We start from the raw sequence: 20667 nt of genomic DNA on the forward strand, positions 1-20667 counted from the left end.
TGATTTTGAAAATCACCTCCTCCACTGAGAGAGATGTTTCCCTAAAGATCCTCCTATTTCTCTCTTTCCAGATATGCCATGATAATATAGCAAGGGTGATCTACCATAATCCACTCCACTTCGATTGGGTTGATTTAGGCCATGCCACTAGGAAGTCCTTGAGTGATTCATTTCTAACTGAAATAAATTGTAGCTTATTCATAAGCCACTCCCAACACACTTCAGCAAAGGGACACCAAAATAGTAAATGATTGGTTGATTCTTCATTCCTTTTGCACATGACGCACCAACTTGGTCCTGCAATCCCAATGAGCTTAAGTCTATCACTAGTCAGAATTTTGCCATGAAGGGCAATCCATAAAAAAGCACTAGCTTTAGGGAGACCAATGTTGTTCTAGCAGAGATAATAAGGCCAATTGCTTTCCCTCACTCTTTGACATTGGATCTCATATCCCAATTTCACATTTGTTTTTGCCAGACTTGGAAGTACACCAGAAAATGGTGTCCTCTTGTTCTGACTGCACAATGCATCTATTTTTTAGTACCTCTACCAACTTCAAGCACAACCTACTATCCCCAATATCAATTGATTTCCATCCCAGCCTCCCTCCAATGTCTGAGCTACCACTGACATAATCTTTAACAAATATACCAATTTTTCTTTCGACCTCTTTAACCCAATCCTGTTTGACAAAAAGATCACCAAGTACCTACTCGCCTTCCCAAGAATCTCGCCAAAACATGGCCATCTAACCATTGCCTATGTGCCAAGATAAGTGATCAGTGATTATGCTCCTGCTATCCCACAAAAAGTTCCATGTTGAGGAGCCTCTTGTTGCATCCACAATGGTAAGGATCCTATTCGGATTTTCCATATCCAAATATTTCTTCCTAAAAATTCTGAACCATAGCTTGTTTGGTTGTTCATACATTTTCCATGTTAATTTTGCCCCCAATGCACGGTTCTGAAGCTCCATCTTTCTTAGTCTGGCACCACCTTCATCTTTTAGCAGGCACATTGTATCCTAGTTGATTAAAGGGATCTTCCTATGGCCTTTCACACCTTCCCAAATAAATTTCTTAAGCAACCCATCCAGCTTCCTCCTAGCATCCTGCGGTATCTTGAAGCAGGACATACTGAAGACCGGAATGGCCGAGAGTACTACTCTAATCATTGTTAACCTTCCCACCTACATGAGCCACCTATTTTTCCAATTTTCTGCTTTCTGTTGGCATGAGTGCAACACATCCTTCCAAATGTGGCTCTGTCTGCAACTAGAACCTATTCTTACCCCTAAATATTTGATGGGTAGAATCCCTATCTTAAAGACCAACGTGCTAGCAATATTGGTTTGAAGGGGCTTGCTGGTATTGAAAAAATAGATCTGTGATTTATCCCTGTTCATCTCCTGCCTCGAAGCATGACTGCATATATCCAAGACATTCTTGATATCCCATGCTTCTTGCAAAGATGTTTCACCAAACAAAATTGTGTCATCCACAAATTGTGAATGCGTGATGGTTTCTAAGTTTTCATGCACCCTAATGCCTTTCCATAGCCCTTCTCTATTTCTCCTTTTGATGAGATTACCCAATACCTCTACCATCATAATGAACAATGAAGGGAAAGAGGATCCCCTTGTCACAATCCATTGGTGGCCTCAAAGAAACCACACATCGCTCCATTTACCAACAAAGAAAATCTAACCAAAGAGAAGCAAAATTGGATGCATTCAATCCAGTCTTTCGGGAAACCAAATTTGTTAAGAACACACACTAGGAAATTCCAAACTACCTTATCATAGGCTTTTGCTACATCCAATTTAATGGCCATACCTTTTAGTTTTCCTTTCTGCATGGACTGCAGAACCTCTACTACCAGTATGATGTTGTCCGCTAATTCTCTGCCTAGAGTGAAGCCATTTTGGTTCTTGAAAATTAGTTTGGGCATTATAATCTTGAGTCTATTAACCATACATTTTGAGATGATTTTGTATATTATGTTGCATAATGAAATGGGCCTGAAGTCCATCATGGAATCGCAGTTCTCTTTCTTTGGGATTAACACTATCATGGTATGATTGAGTTCTTTAACAAAATTGTGTTTTTTCTTAAATTCTTCTACCACCAGCCAAATGTCTCTCCCCATAAACTCCCAATAGTTTTGAAACAAGTCTGCAGTCAACCCATCTAGGCCAGGGGCTTTATTCGGGTGTAGACCAAATGTCACAACTTTGAATTCCTCCATTGTGAAGGGTGCTATCAGTAGATCCTTATCCATGTTGGACAAGAGATTATGTCTAGTGTTTGCATCAACCAGGTCTTCAAATTCCAAACCTCCCCCTGCCACATACCCTAGTAGTCTTTGGAACTGCTGAAGGGCTATTCTCTAAATATCCTCATCATCCATTTGCCATTGCCCTTTTTCATCTTTGATGGCAGTGATCTTGTTGTGAATTCTCCTAGCTTTGGAGGAAGCATGAAAAAATTTAGTATTGCGATCCCCTTCTATCATCCATAGTTTTCTTGATTTGTCCCTCCAATAGATTTCTTCTGTTTTGAGTACTTCATTGTATTCCTTTTTCAACTCATTTTCAAGTAGATATTCCTCTTTGGTCATCCCAACCATCATCACCGTTTGATTAAGTGCTTTGAGCTCTTCGTCTAATCTCAATTTTTCTGAGAAGATATTTTTGAAGGAAAATTTGTTCCATATCTTGATCTTGTGTTTTAAACAATGTAGTCTCTTGACAAGTCTAAATCTTGGAGTGCCTATGATTTTGTTCCCTTCCAACCACCATTCTCTAAGCTTTTCTATGAAACCAGGGTCACTCCACCAAATACTAAGGAATTTGAAGTATCCTCTATGTTTGTGGTTCTCCTTGCCGATTGACAGCAAGATTGGTAAATGGTCCGAGCCACATTGTGGGACAATACATGTTTCCAATTCCCTATCTCCAGACCACCACCACTCTCTAGCAAAAAACCAATCCAATATTTCTGATATTTTAGAGAAATTTAGCCTTCTATTTGTCCTGGTAAATTTACCATTTTTTGGTATGATGTCAATAAGCTTATTTTGTTCTATGAATTCTCTGAAATCCTCCATAAATTTTGAGCATTTTTTGAGTCCCCCTTCTTTTTCATCCACATCCAACAAAGCATTGAAATCCCCTGCTATGATAGCTCTATCTATTCCACCCATGTTTGCTTGAATTGTAATTTCTTTCCAAACTTTCAGTTTATCTTCAGTCTTCATCAACCCATAAACATTAAAAATTGGGAACCATAAATCAGTGCCAATACCTTTGATCTCACATGCCATCCAATTCTCATGGGAGGAAATAGGAGTCACCTCAGACTTTGCTAGATTCCACACCATTCCTAGCCCCCCTAAAGATCATCTTGCATCCTAGAAAACCCCATCCCATTTGGAGCATGGATTGATAAATTGCTCAGTCTTTTCTCCACCAAGCTTGGTCTCTTGTAGAAGTAACACATCAAGGTTGTGAATAGACAAAAACCTCTTGACCAAGCGTTTCTTGTCAGGGGCCGTTAAGCCCCTGACATTCCAAGAAATGATTTTCATCTTTTGCCAAGGGAGAACCTATCTCCCTTGACTTTCCTCATAAATTCCAGTACGTTGATAACTCCTTTTTACCTAGCTCTCTCTTCTCTTTTCTGCTTATTACTCCTTCTACCTCTGATTCCTTTGGCCTTCCCCAACAGGGCATTAGCTGACTAACTGATGTACCTTGGATCAATGTTTTCCAGTTCATCATCCAGTAGAAAACCATCATTCGTACCTTTTTCAAATTCAAATTTAGTATCAGATAAGCCTCTACATGAAGGATTAATATTTGGGTGATCATTTGTTTCCCCTAATGCTCTATTGTTCAAATAGGACCCCTCGTTGCAGTCCCCTAGGACCAATACCTTTTCTTCTTCATCATTTTCTTTCGACAGACAAAGTGTTGAAACTGGGGAAGTTGAAGGGTTCTGATCTTGGTTTAGAGTCTGCCCTTCCTCTTTAGGTTTCTTTCCATCTTGGTTTGTAACCATTTTTATACATGTCTTGCACCTCCAAACCTGGGGTTGTTTTCTAACTACTTTCCCGGTCATCCTCACGAACATCTTGCATGCCTCCTCTCCATGGAATTTGCTCCCACATCTGGGACATTGCTTGATTACTCTTTCTATTTCCACTTGTTGTCTCCATTCTCCGCTTGTTGTTATAAGAGTCAAAGTTGTTGGTAATCTTTTGACCGCAACGATCCTCTGACAGGAAATCTTGTAGAGGTCTGCCTCATCATCAAAGTCTACTTCCAAAAGGGTCCCTAGGGTCCTACCAATCTTCTCTAAGACATTCTCGCTCTAGTATTCAATGGGAAGATTGTATAAACGAATCCAAATCAGTGAAGAATAGACAACCAATGGTAAGGGGTCGAAGTTCAGAGACCATGGTTGCAAATAGATTGCATGATCATTCACAAACCAGTTCTCCTGGTTGAGGACTAGATCTCTATCCTTGTCCTCCTTGAACAAAACCACAAAAAAACCCTTAGGGATAAATTTGGTGACTGTTTGCCTCCCCCAATTGCATTCTACCCATTTTTTGATATCCTTTCTTGACCAGTTTAAACCGATTATTCTGGCAATAACTGTGTGCTTCTCCTAGAGTGCTACATATTCTTCCATATCCTCTGAGACGTCTATGCAAATCTCCTTCGGGTTCTGACTTCTCCCTCCAGAACCGCCATTGTTGGTTGACAACATTTGCAAAGCATTAGTTATACCAATAATTTAGATTAATTTTTTTATTCTTAGGTTAAATTTGTTTATAATTAGATTAAGTTTGTTTTTTTAATTTAGATTTAATTTTGTTCTTAGTTTAGGAAGTTTGTTTTTAAGTTAGACTAGTTTGTTTTTTTGCTTATATTAATTTGTTAGTTAATTATGAGGTGTGATTGTTTAAGGTGTTTGTTTTGATCTTGGACACTAATCTTTTTAATTTTGTCATGTACAACTCGTGCGTCGAAGATAGATACTGAAAATATTGAAACTACTAACTCATTTGATGCAGGATGTAGTCAAAGGATTACATTTGAAACATTGTTTGTGTTTTGTAGCTTAGAACACATTTCGATTTCTAAAGCTTAAAGAACTAGTGTTTTCCATGTCTTCTTTTAGATGTTATGCATGCTTTAACCTTTAGAGGGCCTACCTCCCAAGAAGCTCTTAAGGCTCGGTGAGAGGGAATGACCCAAGTGGCAACAGGTTGAAGCCAAGCCCTTCTGAGCTACTATAAACAAATGTGTTTGTGATGAAATTTGCAATCGACGAGTGTTACATGTTTCCATAATGACATTATGTCTTCCTTAGTGCCTATGTGGCACATAAAAACCTATAGAGCATAACCTCTGTAGACTAAGAGGCCTCCTTTTATGGAGTGAAAAATTCTGGTGATTATGGCCACTCAAATGATGCCTTGACTACAACCCCTTGTGTTTAGATTTGCCAAAAAAATTCTACTTGTTGACTCAGGCATTGTGATACGTGCATGTCAAAGAAACCCCTTATGTGCCCTTCAATTAGAGATAGTAAATTCCTTGGGAAGTGATGACATGAGGAATTCAAAGCTTGGTATTCCTGAGAAGTGAGTGTCATGGAGGGGAGCTAGCGTTACCAAACTTCTAACTATCTAGTTGAATGTGGTATTTTATTGCTAGGGGATTCAACAAGTATTGTCCTGGATAGCCTTAGGATTTGTTGTTGAATGTGCATGAGTGTCTTCTTTCAGAGTCAAACAAACATTTTTTCTTTCATGCTTGTTAAAGGTTTGACTCACAAACAAAGAAAATAATCAACATCACAAACAAACATTTGGCAATCAAAACAACCTTCAAAAGCAATCATAATCAACTTTGGTTCTCAAAACAAAAAAGTGTCCAAAAAAAGTTCACACAAAGTCAAACTTGTTCCAAAACATTTCAATGTATCCATACAACATTCAAAAGTTCTCAACAAACATGGATTGTCAAACAATAGGATACCTTGGTTTCAAAATTCATGTCACTTAGGATTAGGCCTTGCATAGTCCAAACTTAGGTCTTAGGACATTCTCATTGCCTTCATAATAGTCCTTTTGCATTATCATAATTCCCTTTGAATCTACGTTTCAAAATCATTTTCTTACATCTTGGTCCTTCATTTTCATTGCATTATCATTATCAAACCAAAATTAGGTCTTGGCTTAGGTTGCACTTTGCATATTTCAAGTCTTTGGTCCTCACATATCCTTATCATTGCATTGTCATATACCCTAGTCTTGTCTTAGCTTTATTTTGTCATATCATGTCATTGTTACCAAATTTTGCTACACCTAAATTTGGTGGCCTAATGTGGCCTTATACGTTTCAAATGAAGAAAGGTACAATTTTTTTTTACAAAATCTTCATTTTTGCACTTTGTTATATCAAGACTGAAGTTTATTTTATTTATGCAAATACTTTCCAAGAAACAACAACATAAGATTACATAGAATTAGCTTTTTATTTATAACAAATGTATAAGGTATCCCACACAAGTCGTGGGAATAGTTGACTATCTACATACATACACTCTCATACAATTATACAGCTAAACTATATAAACAAATGAAAGCATGAGTGTAACAGTAAGGTGACCCATCATTATCTGGAATAACGAGCCTGAGCTTGAAGGAGTGGTTGGGTCTTCATCTACTCATCCAGCTTTAGCTTCTCTCGCTCTCATTCCATCAGTACTTTGTTGTGTGAGCTTGAATTTCATCCTTAGAATGCTACTTGCAATAAGATAGTTTCACAAAATACAAATGGAAATGCTACAAGAAATCCAAATTCAACCAATGAAACTGCATGAAATACATATTAAAATAAAACATTATTTTACCTTCATTGCTTATGTCTCATTGTGTCCTAACTCCACTGTTCTTGGTTGCAGATGGTGTGCTCTCAGACAATGCACTGTTGGCTTCCAAGATGGCATATGAAGAATGGACTGATAACTTGTAGTTAACTGATACTATGATATGCAAATGCTACATGATTATGCTAAAATGATTATGCTAAAATGCTATATGATATTGCTATTTGCTATTTGCTTCAAAAACTCACAGATACATATGATTAGCTTGCAAAATGCATTTCAAGTCTCTTGAAGTCTAACTTTCTCTCAACTGAAGCTCTTGATTTAATAGACTTTGAGAGGATTAGATGATGTGGCTCAGATCAATGGTCCTGATCGAATCTGCAGATTTGGATGGCTATGAGCAAAGGTGAAGGTTGAGAGAAAGGGAGAAGGAGAAGACAAGTGTCACTCATCTCACCTTGACTGGGTTGCTAGCTAAGAGAATCTAGGGATGGTTGGAGGAAATTTAGGCATGATAGGACAAGTGGACTCAAGTCCTTCCTAAGATGTAGGGGGTGTTGGAGAGAATATAAGAAATGGTTATGAAATATGTGTACATACACAATATTCATTAAGTTTGGAAGTTGGAGATAAATGATAAATTAATATTTAAGAAATATTAATTTCCTTAGCCACATGTTTGGATGAGTTGACAAAGGGAAGATGAAGTGGAGATGGAGGGTGAGTTGGATAAGGGAGATTAAATAATTTAAGAATTATTTAATATTTGAGACTATAGGATAGGAGAATAACTATTAAACATTAGATATTTAATTGTTTGGAGGAGATAATTAAATATTAGATATTTAATTAACTTGGTTAGAGGAATAATTAAATATTAGATATTTAATTTATTAGAAGAATAGGATAAATGAATTAATTAATAGAATATTAATTAATAGAAAGACATGAAAATGAATTAAATAAATTATTTTTTTCAAATTAATTATTTAATAGAAGAATAATTATTAAATAAACATAAAATATTTATTTAATTGCTCATAGCCAATTTTTATGTGTATACATTTTGCCCCTCTTTGAAATGATGTGAAGACAACATTGTTTCAAAGATTAAATCAAGTCTCAATAATGCCTAATAGAGATTGAAAATCCAGATTGTGTGCACCCTCAAGAGATTGATCATAAAATTGTTGAAAATTTGAGTTTGAACGATTAATCTCATGATAATTGATAAAAATTTAGTCAATTAAATTCATTTGGAAAAAACAAATTAAATTGCCCCATTTAAATTAATTACTCTTCAAATGGTAAATATAAAATTAACCAAGGCTAATTTTAACTTCATTGTTATCCTTGTCAGCTTTATGGAGAAAATATTCTTGCTGAGGTGGCAAAATGGTGATTCCCATGGAGAACCATCAATTTGAGCGAGTTCGGCAATATTAGTGCCCAGTTGAGCATGGGTATCCAGTAGGTAACTTATCCCAAGCTTTATTTTCAAGTTTTCGTTCAAATTTTCATGTTTTAGGCACTTTTTTGAATTTTTGAAATTTTTTGATTTTTCAATTTTAAATTAGCGCTTTTGCAATTTGTTTTTGTGCATATGCAATTTTGTTTAGCACAAATGCTCTGTATGTTAGCGCATTTGCATAGAATGTTAGCACAAACACTTAGGATAACGCTTATGTTTCATTTGTTAGCGCTTATGCTCAATAGGATAGCGCAAATGCATAAAGCAGCGCATATGCATCGTTGATTAGTGCATATGCTCAAAAAGATAGCACTTTTGTTTAAAGTAGCGCATATGCTAAAAAAGATAGCGCTTTTATTTAAATTTGATATTGTTGATAGGTACAAAAGCTAAAAATCACTTTGATGATTAGTTTTAACGTGTTTGATATGCATGTATGATGAAATATAGTCTTGATTGAGTGATTGTATGATTGATAGATCGATAGATAGCTTTGATTACTAGATTGAGTAGCTCTGATTAGTGTGATTGATAGATTTGATGATTGAGTAGCTCTGATTAGCTTGATTGATAGATTTGATGATTGAGTAGCTCTGATTAGCTTGATTGATAGATTTGATGATTAAGTAGCTCTAAGAAACCGATTTAGTTTCTGATGCAAGAGCTTAGAAGAGTTTTTGATTAAACTCAGTGATTGATAGTAAACCATGATTGATAGGTTTAAAAATGATTTGATAGCTGAAGTTGCTTCAATTTGATTTGATAGATAGATAGATGATGATAGCTTCAGTTTGATTTGATTGATTGATAGATAATGATTGCTTCAGTTTGATTTGATTGATTGATAGATAATGATTGCTTTAGTTTGATTTGATTGATTGATTTCTCTTGAAAAACAGGAGAAACTTGATGTTCTCGAGTGTCAGGAGAAATTATCGGCCATACGTCACTTAGTTCTAGAGTTGTCCCAGGCTGAGATTAGACATATAGATTCCTATGGTTTACGCCATTTATTATTTATGCCTAAGATTACACATAATAGAGGATTGTTGATTGCATTAGCCGAGAGATGACACAATGAGCATAACACTTTCCACCTGCCGACAGGTGAGATTAGTGTGACTCTTGAGGATGTCTATAGGATTCTGCACATCTTGGTGACTGGTGAGCTAGTGCAGTATGATTATCAAGATCGAGTTGAGATAGAGTCTTGCAGAGTTGTGTTTGCTGATGAGAGCATCAATAGAGGAGAGATCCGATGGGTAGATATGGTGATGTATTACAAGACTCTTCCTATTATTCTTGCTGGTTTGATTGGAGGATTCATATGTCCTGATAGGCGATCGCGAGGTTTTTCTGTTGGATGGGGTGAGGTTCTTTTGAGTATGATGCAGCATCGTATGCGATATGCTTAGGGTGTTTGCATGTTGGCACATTTATATCATGATCTTCACTAGGTTGTGTATGATGAGAGTGCTAGTTTGTCTACAAGATGCACTTTATTGCAGATCTGGTGTTGGGAGCACATTGTTGTTACTCAGCCTATCCATCATAGAGTTCGTGGAGAGAGGCAACCATATGTTTATTTTTATGCAGGTATCCTTACTCAGCATAAGCTGGGTAAGATGGAGTATTGGCATTGGGTGCTTGATTCTGTAGATAGCATTACTTGGAGACCATATGTTGATTGTGAGCCATGGATGGATAAAGCACATACATTACTGCTTATTATGCAAAGTAGATATCTTATTGGTCGGACACCTTTTATTGTTGAGTGACAGTTGATTGGTCAGATTTTGAGACAGTTTGGTATCATTCAGCCTATGCCTACTGGTGTGACGATATATGCGCGATGATATAGAGATAGGTGAGATTGGGGACCGTCTTTGTCATTTGAGATTGCTCGTGCAAAGTTTATTACTACTCCGAGAGTGGCTTATGATATGAGATTACACATTCTTGATCCTGGAGTTACTACAGAGTATGCTCAGTATATATTAGCTCATCCATTTCCTTAGATTATGGATCTAGCAGATCCTCCTCCTAGCTCAGGAGATGATGATGATGATTCAGATGATCCTGTTATCAGGAGACAGAGATGTAGACAAGAGCTTAGAGCTGCTCATGAGGCTGGGAGAGGTGGAGATGATGGTGGGGATGGAGGTGGTGGTGGTGGTAGACCTGGATGGAGAGGACATCGATTGAGAGTCCGTGGATGACCGTTTGGATCGACTGGTAGGATTGAGAGACCTTGTCCTATGGGTGGGAGAGATGTTGGATGGATTGGGAGGGATACTGGTAGGGTAGGGATGAGATCACCTAGAGGATTGCCATTGACAGGAGGTAGGGTGACTGGATTGGATGGGGGTTGCGGGAGAGGCCTTGATTTTGGACAGATTCGGCCAGATCCTAGAGTTATTGCAGCTCATGGTGGTGATGATGAGGATCCTGAGGATCATGTTCCCCTAATTAGATGACGGGTTTAGAGAGTTACTCAGACTGAGATTCCAGTAGTTGGACAGGTTGGTGGTGAGGGGATTGGGGTTCATGGACCACAATAGGATCTACCAGAGTAGGATATGCCAGATGTGGTTATACTAGAGCATGATGTTCTAGGGCATGATACTATTGATAGTCTGAGAGCACAAATTGATCGGCTTCGAGCACAGATACAGACTCTTATGACTAAGAGAGACACAACTGTTAGGAGACAACAAGATACTCAAGGTCTTCTTAATCATATTCATCAGATTGGATCAGGTACACTCTTGGTAGACACTATTAAAGCATTAGTTTAGACTAGGAAGGAGACTTCTCACTGGCGACGATGATATGAGGAGGCAGTTGCAGAGAGCCAGAGAGCAGGTAGTTATCATACTACTATGTTGATGGATACTAGCAATGGTGGGGTCATGGGACCTCCTCAGAGGAGTGGTGATCATGGTAGATAGATATCTGGAGGATCTTCTCGCCCATAGCCACAGAGATGGACAGAGTCGGGTGGTAGTGGTACAAGACAACCGTGACTTGATTTGAGGCACTTGTATTATCTATCTGATATCATTGTATACTTGGACTTTTATTGTTTTATGATGATCTATATGCAGACATGGATTCTATATGATGATGCTTTTTATTATGCATGTTACTCTATTTGATGATGATCTATATGCTTATATGCTTTGATTTTATGGATGCAATGATTAGATGGATAATGATATGATGATGCGTTATTCTTCCTTTCTTTAATGATAATGATTTACATGATGCAAATGATAAATGCTTTTGATTTTTGATTTTAATGATCCTGGATGCAAATGAAAATTTCAGTAAATGCAAATGATCTATATGAAAATTCAAATGAATGATTGCTTAATGCTTATGATGATGTACATACAAATGATCTATATGAAATGTTTTTGGATTTTATGCATGCAACTAAATGATAAAAATAATGATAATGCAAAGTACATGATAAATGATATGTACTTATGATGAATGAAATGCACTTAATTGAATGCAATTAATACAATGATAAAATGCAAATAAATGAAATGGATAATGATTAAAAATGAATGCACCTACAATGATTAAATGCAAATTGTTTTTGTTTGTCCAAGTATAATCAGTCTTTATTTATGACCGTTGATCTGTTAATGAAATGATATGCTTATAATGCAACTAAAGTTGAATGCTTATAATGCAAATGAATAATGAGCTAATGAAATGATCTAACTAAAAATTGTACTGCTATTCTTCATATGTGATCTTGTAACAGTGCTTGATTTCATCATTGAGCTTTAAAATGTTGTAAGAAAATACAAGAAACTTGACATAATGATTCAAGATGACCTGAGTATTTCTTACATGGATTTTGATATAGAAAGTTAATACAAGCAACTTGATATAATGGATCAAGTTGACCCGAGTATTGCTTGTAGAATAGACAAGGATTATATCCTTTCATGCATGACTTGGAACGTCCTCCTTGATCTTTTGCCAATCATATCCTAAGACAAGTTCATGCCGTAGTAAGAGATAAACCAGAGACATCAATCAAAGAAAATAATCATGCCCCATCATAGCTCCTCTAGTCATGGACATCCTTGAGTCGCATAGAGTACATGATTAGCAATAAAATCAAGATATAAACACTAAATCTTGTATGTCATTCACATGTTCCAATGGTCATTAATTGATATAATCATCTTAATGAATGATCTTTGATAATCCTTTGTAGCTTGTTGATTGATTCTTTATTTCTTGAGTTTGACGATTCAGTTGTTATGAAATGCCTTGATTTTTGTTGCTTTGTTGCTCGTTATCTGTTTCAAAACCCTAGGTGTTTTTGGTTTTTGTAAGTTTTTCAAATGTTTTGGATTTTTAAAGATTCATAAGATCACCTTAGCAAAAGGAATTAGGATTTTGCCCCCAGTAGAAACAAAAATTATTATGAATGTATGAATTGATCAAGATCCAAACCATGGAGGGATACAAATGCAAACTAATTGATTTTCATAAAATCTAAGACAATGACTATGACAAGTATGTCAAAGATTTATAACTATTGGTAACTCGCATATTTCTTTCCAAATGGTTTAGAGCAATGAACGCAAATGATGGAAAGAATAAGATAAGATATATGGAAGTGATAGATGCGATAGGATGGAGTGGATAGGTGCACAAAGTGATCTCATAGATGGAGGAACTCATGTTTTTAGATAGCGCATGTTTACCAGGTTTTCACCATCTAAATTTATTGTATTTTTATTGTTTTATACCTTTTTTTTTTTTATATATGTTTTTTATTGATTTTTTCAGTACTTTATATCTCAAGCATAGAATTTCTTGAGATGGATAGAATTGATAGGTTCATCAAACCAATCACCTTCAGGGGTAGATAACTTGTATGCTCCTGATCCATATGTTGCTACTATGACAAAAGGTCCTAGCCAATTTGGTTCAAATTTGCCCTTCTTTTCTCGATCTTGCTGATTTCTTGGATTTTCCCTTAGAACTATGTCTCCAATCTGGAAAATGCACGGCTTGACTTTGTAATTATAGCTTCTTGCCATTCTTTGTTAAACTTTTAAATGATCTGTTGCATTTTGGCGACATTCCTGAATCAGTTCTAGTTCCTGGAGTCGAGAGACTCTTTGTTCTTCTTCTTGTATAAGACCATGCAAGGATACTCGTAGAGAAGGTATCTCTACTTCTATAGGTAATATAGCTTCTGATCCATAGACAAAACAATATGGAGTTGCCCCTGTTGGAGTGCAAACACTAGTATGGTATGCCCAAAGAGTGGGATTTAGCTGAATGTGCCAGTCTTTTCCAGCTTCATTAACTATTTTCTTCAAGATTTTTAAAATAGTTTTGTTTGATTCCTTAGCTTGACCATTACCCTATGGATAATATGGAGTAGAGAACCTATGTTGGATATGAAACTGTTCACATAGCTCTTTTACATCTTGATTTTTGAATGGTCTTCCATTATCAGTGATAATGGTCATAGGAACTTCATAGTGACAGATTATATAATTTAAAATGAATGATGATATTTGTTTTCCTGTCACTGTTGTTAAAGGCACTGTTTCAATCCACTTAGTAAAATATTCAGTAGCAACCGGAATAAACTTATGTCCATTAGAAGATGAGGGATTGATCTTTCCTACCAAATCTAGGCCCCACTGTGAAAATGGCCATGGTCCTGTCATAGGATATAACTCTTGTGTTGGTGCATGAATTAGATTTCCATGGATTTGACATTGTTTACATTTCCTAGCATAGGTGAATGAATCTCTTTCCATATTAGGCCAAAAGTAACCCATACGAATAAGTTTCTTAGCCAATGTTAAACCACTTGAGTGTGTACCGCAAATACCCGCATGAATGTCACTAAGAACTCTCTCAGATTCATCTTTTTCAAGACATCTCAACAATGTACCATCTAGACCATGCCTATATAGGATATCAACAATAATGGTATAGCGAGAGGACTGACGGATAAAGTTTCTTCATTGATTATGAGATAATTCCAAAGGAAGGATATGATCTTTCAAATATTGGTAGGTTTGACCGTATAAGGATTGACTGGTTCCTGATATATGGCAAATTCGATAGGTATGTTGGGATTGGATGGTAGGGGTTAAGATATCTTCCACAAGAAATTCATAACGCTGTTGATTCTCTTTATTTTGCAAGAGAGATGCTATTGTAGCCATTGCATCTGTCGCTTTATTCTCATTTCTGGGAATCTGGGTGAATGTGATTTCTTTAAAATGTCCTTTAAATTCCTACACTAGCTGTTTGTATGACATAAGCTTATCATCCTTTGTTTGATATTCATCATTTATTTGATTAATGACAAGTTGTGAATCACCATAGACATGTAGTTCTTTAAAATTCCATTCAATGGCCATTTTGAGCCCTATAACCAATGCTTCATACTTTGTAGTATTATTGGTGTATGGAAATCGTAGTCTATACGATTTCAAAATTGTATGTCCTTGAGGTGTGATAGAAAAAATTCCTGCACCTGATCCATATTGAGTATAAGAACCATCAAAGTACAATTCCCAAAAGTTTGTACTTACTATCAAGATATTTGCATCAGGAAATTCGATGTGCAAAGGCATGTTATGTTGTAAAGGTGCATCAGCCAATTGATCAGCAATGACTTGTCCCTTGATGGCTTTCCGGTCAACATATTCTATGTCAAATTCACTCAGTATCATAACCCATTTGGCTAGTCTCCTCGTTAATGTTGACTTGGTCAACAAATATTTGAGAGGATCTATCTTTGCTATTAGTTTTACAGAATGAATCAACATATAATGTTGTAGCTTTTGAGTTGCAAATACAATTTCTAGACATATCTTTTCGATTGATGAATAATTTAACTCATAGCCAACAAGTGTTTTGCTGATATAATAAACTGCTCTTTCTTTTCCTTCATCATCATGTTGAGCTAGGAGAGCACCTAATGATACACTTGTTGCTGAGACATAGAGTAACAATGGTTTCCCTTTGGTTGGGGATATCCGTACTGGAGGACTCATAAGATACTCTTTTATTTGCAAGAAATCTTCTTCACATTTTATATCCCATTTGAATGGAACATTTTTATGTAGAAGATGGGTAAATGGAAGACATCTATTGGCCAATTGAGAAATAAATCTCTTGATTGATTGCAACCTTCCTTGTAAAGATCGCAATTGACTTATGTTCAATGCCACGAGCTGATATAATGTACCCAAGGAGCTTTCCAAAGGTTACCCCAAATGCACATTTCTTTGGATTTAATCTCAATTGATATCTTTCCAGCCTATCAAAAATCTTGCTTAAAATGTTCAAATGTTCTTTTCTTGTGTGAGATTTTGCAAGTATGTCATCAACATAATCTTCCATAAATGTATGCATCATATCATATAAAATTATCATCATAGCCCTTTGATAAGTCACTCCTGCATTCTTAAGCCCAAATGGCATAACATTTCAGCAGCATGTTCCCCATGCACAGGTGAAAGTTGTCTTCTCCTGATCTTCAGGTACAATTTTTATTTGATTATATCTTGAGAAGCCATCCATTAATGAAAACATCTCATGTCCTACTGATAAGTCCACTATGATATCGATGTTTGGTAGTGGGAAATCATCTTTTGGACATGCTTTATTTAGATCTCTGAAATCTATACAAACCCTTATGCTTTTATCTGGTTTTGATACTGGTACAATACTTGAAACCCATTCTGGATAAGCCACTGGTCTTATGAAACCCACTTCCAATAATTTCTTGAGCTCAGTTTTTACAAGGAGAGAAATATGTGGGTGCATCTTTCTTAGCTTTTGTTTAACAGGTTTTGCTTTTAAATCCACATTAAGATGATGCATGATAAGATCTGGGTTAAGTCCTGGCATATCTGCATAAGACCAAGCAAAATTTATTTGTCTTTTCTTAAATAATTCCATGTATTCTTTCCTCTCTCTTTTTGATAATGAGGCAGCAAAATGAAGTATTTTAGGATCCTTTGATGTATCAATGTTTACTGCTTCTGTTGGTTCTATCAGGATAGTAGATCTCTCTTGAAAATAGGTAGGAAAAATGTCAAACTTTCCATCTTCTGGCACCTCAAGGAGGTTTTCACCATCAAATATGTCCTTTATTTTCTCTTTTGATTTATCTAATGTTGCCATGAAATGGTTTTCAACAATAGGTCTCTTTCTTTGTTTTATTTCACTTTTGCGACTAAAAAGTTTGGCATTCTCCTAACTATGAGAAACATCACTTGATTCTGTAGTGGAAGATATCTTAGGTGGGATGGGTTCAACAACGTTAAGTTACACAACTAAGTCATGATCATTGGAAAAGACATTTAGTTCAGGGTTGTCTAAATTATCCCAATCAATTAGTTCAGGATGAAGAAGGGGTAAATCATAATCATTGTCATCATTAGGTGTTTCAACGTTCATGACATAATGATCATAATTTAGCATAGAATACGTATTACCATAGATTAGATGTTTTTGAGGTTTGTCTTTCTCAAGCGTTTCCGAATTAGTCTTAACAAAATTTATATTAGCATTTTGTAGTTCACACTCAAGTGGTTCTTCAATTGATGTTTGTCCCTTAAATGAATGGATTATATCAACACACACGTCTTTGATACTACAAATTCCTTCTTGATTGACTTCATTTGCATTTTGGAGTTGATATACTTGTGTACATGATAGAGAGGATTCTTTTAATAGATTCTTTCTCCTTTCAAACTCAGCTTCTTCTGGACTAATAGTTAATCCAGCTTGACTATCTCTTATTTCTTCTATGGTTCTTCCATATCTGATCCATGTTTGTGCTTCTTGTGGCATTGCTTCTCTATTTTTTTCATTCCCTTTTCTTTTTGCATATGCCTCTTTTCTCTGAATTCTGAGTTTCTCTTGTCTTCTTTCTAATTTTATCTTTTGTTCTGTAATAAACAAGTCTTCTTTTGTGATAGCTACTTGATCTTCATTGTGTTCTTTACTTGATGTAGTAGATAAGACATCTAGTCCCCATTCATACTCATTGGAATTTGTCTCTGAATCCTGATCTAAGATTACTCTACTATACCATACTGGAATGTCGTATGGTGCAAAAAGTTCTTTGATTTCTGTCATTTCTATTTTTATTGCCTCTGGAATATCTTGTTCAAATTTTGCCTTTGTTTGTATTTTCAGAACTTGTTGACAAGATTTTTCGTTACCTGGGATGATAATCTCCTCCTCTTTCTTTTCATATTCCTCTTTCTCTCTTTGTTTATTGGTTACTATTTCAGCCGCTTGACGTAGCTTTTCTTTCCAATTTTCTTCTTTAGAAACTGATTTCTTTCTCCTTTTTTGTTGTTGATTATTGTGTTGCTTTTGATTAGACTTCAAGTATCCCAAACCGGATTTATCTTTTGTGGATTGAGTGTGGACAAATAGGTTTTGAAATACCTTGATGTTGCCTACCAATTGGTTCTTTCCCTTCATATCCCATCTTTTGCATAATTTCATATCCTTTGCCATATTGTTTTATGGGAATATTGATTTCTGTTGTTGTTGCTATAGTTTTCTCTTCATCTTTGTACAACCAACCAAGAATGTCTTTGTCTTCATTTTCTTTGTCAAGAGTTCCAACACTAACAAATGTCCCTTTAAACATATGTTTTGATTTTCTTGATGGCTTTGATTGAATATCTGTAGGTTTTCCATATGACTTAGGGGAGAGTGGAAAGTTATTCAAAGAATACTTTCCCATTCCTTCATCATTTAACTTGAGCTTTTCTTCAAAAGTTTCCCATAACTTTGGTTGAATTTCTTTGGTAGGATATACTGATTCTCTGTTATGTGGAACTCTTGTATCTTGTGTTGGTTTCAAATTATTGCAATATTGACTAGAATTTGCAATTATAGTGATCTCTTGCCCTTCATGAGGAAATTTTAAACATTGATGATATGTAGAAGGAACTGCTTGCATCTTGTGAATCCAGGGTCTTCCCAGAAGAATGTTGTAGGAGAGATTCAAGTCTAAAACTTGACATAATGTATCCTTTTCCATGGGTCCTATCTTTATTGGTAGCACAACAGTTCCTTTAGAAGAACGTTCTACTTCATCATAAGCCTTGATGGTTATTTTCTTTTTCAGGTCTACTGCATTCTCTGAATATCCCAAAGCTTTTATCAAACTTAATGCACAAATATTTAAGCCAGCTCCTCCATCTATGAGTACACATTTGACATGAGTTTTATTAATGGAGACTTCAACATATAAAGGAGCATTGTGAGGATGTTGTAAGGATGCGTCATCATTTTCAGAAAATGATAAGCAATGAGGAGCTATAAGATGTCCTACCATGTTTTGGAACTGATCTATATCCAAATCTTTTGAAACCATTGTTTCCACTAAAGCTTTCTCCAAAATTTCCTCATGCATAGGTGAAACCTTGAGAAGCTCTAAAATTGATATTTGAGCGGGTATTCGTTGTAATTACTCTACTAAATTGTATTGTTGTGATGTGGATGTTGAGTCTTTTGCTATACCTGGAAAGGTTACCTTTGCTTTGCTTCTCGTGATAACGTTGATTGGTTCTGAAGATGGATTTTCATTAACAATGATCACATTTACTACATCATCGTATGTATAAGTGTAATTTACTTTGGTTTTTCCTTTGTCATTTTCCAATTGGGATGATTCACCTTTATCATAGTTTGGAAGTGGAGTTTTAAAAGCCAAGTGTGATTTGTTCATCTTATGGCTATCCACCGTGATGGTTCCATTATCAATTAGATCTTGGATAATGTGTTTCAATCTCTGACAATCATTTGTTAGGTGTCCTTTATTCCAATGATAATTGCAAAAATGATTGTCATTCCACCAATTTGGCTTGACCGGTGGTTCATAAATTCTTGCTTCTAGTAAAACAATCAATTTATTAGCAAGCAAAGTTTTTAGAGCTGATTCTAAAGATTCTCCAATATTTGTGAATTTTCTTCGAGGATTAGAGAAAAAGGACTTGGCTTTATTGTTTTCTAGATTGTTATTGCTTGGGATTTGACTTTATAGATTGAAAATTGGTTGTTGTTGTTTTGTAGTTGTAAAGCAGAAAATCGCGATCGAACCCTAGTTGCTCTCCCCTCTTCCAACTCCAAGCAGAGAGAAGGGAGATTCACTAGGGTTGATGGTTTTCACTTAAGGGAGAGACTTTACATTCAAAAGAGGGGTTGAAACCCACAAGATCCAATCCCACGCAATGCAAGATTAGATGCTAAATGTGTTTCAAGGGTTAAGAAAGCAAGGCTACCCTCTTTTGTAAAGAATGTGCATAGAAGAATTAAGCTAGGAATGCATAGAAAGTGAGAAAGATTCGCTTATAAACTGAGATAGGAAAACAGTATGAAACTGCGGACCTGGAATTAGTAGTAAAATGTCGATACGGCGCTGTCCTGCAAATTTGAGCAAAAGTTGTCGGGACAATGGCGCTCGGCGCCACGGTCCTCCGAAAAATCCACGAAACGAAGGGGGATCTGTTTGTCTCTGCACAAGGATTCCAGATCTTCAATTTCAGCCGTGTACTTGCAACCTACACATAGAAAAGCAAAGATGACTGGGGGGTTAGGGATTAGGGGTTTGCCTTTAGGTCAAACCCCGGTTTTGGAATTAACCAAGAAATGAGCAAGTGCTGTAAATGTAAATGTCTGTAATGTAAAACAAGTACTAATACCTTGTTGTAAGGATGTTTGTATCCTTATGTGCGAAGGTATAGATGTTGTATGTTGTAGTAGTATGTAGTAAGTGATCTCCTCTTCAATGGTTGAATCCTTGTCTTGAATGCAACACTTAGCCTTGAATGGAGACTTAGAAGGAATGCTTTAATGCTTTAATGCTTGAATGTTTGAATGCTTGAGTATAGTTTCCATGCTTGTACCCATATGTCCTTCTTACCCAAATGGGAGAGGAAAATGTAGTTTATATACTTGTCATTTAGGGTTGATAGACTGATTTTCCCGACCTTAGGCCAACCAGGAAAGATAATTTTCCAATTTGCAAACATAAAGACCCGAAGTCCAAAAGAGACCGGGCCCAAAATAGGACCCAGGGACCAGGGTGCTGGGCGCTCTGGTCCCACCTCCCAGGACAACAGGGTGCAAAGGAGGTTAAGGCCAGGGTGCAAGAAAATGCAGTTTTTGGTGTCATAATCAGGTTTCGGGGTCTCCATTCAGGTTGCGTGTTGCGTCGCCATCGTGAAGACCGAAATGCAGTCAAAATT

The 20667-nt window shown here is 36.3% G+C and overlaps 1 protein-coding gene across 1 annotated transcript; it reads right to left on the bottom strand.

Annotated features, from left to right (window-relative positions):
- Positions 1-2389: 2389 nt before the first annotated feature.
- LOC131078174 (uncharacterized) lies at positions 2390-3382 on the bottom strand. Its single transcript, XM_058015843.2, has one exon. The coding sequence runs from the start codon at positions 3380-3382 to the stop codon at positions 2390-2392; it is 993 nt and encodes a 330-aa protein (XP_057871826.2).
- Between the last annotated feature and the right edge of the window lie 17285 nt (positions 3383-20667).

The sequence above is a fragment of the Cryptomeria japonica genome, chromosome 1 (genome assembly GCF_030272615.1).
Source record: "Cryptomeria japonica chromosome 1, Sugi_1.0, whole genome shotgun sequence".
Classification (NCBI taxonomy): Eukaryota; Viridiplantae; Streptophyta; class Pinopsida; order Cupressales; family Cupressaceae; genus Cryptomeria; species Cryptomeria japonica.

What these genes read in the sequence shown, in the direction of transcription:
- LOC131078174 (XM_058015843.2), bottom strand. Translation starts at nt 3,382, where the DNA reads ATGGTGTGGAATCTAGCAAAGTCTGAGGTGACTCCTATTTCCTCCCAT.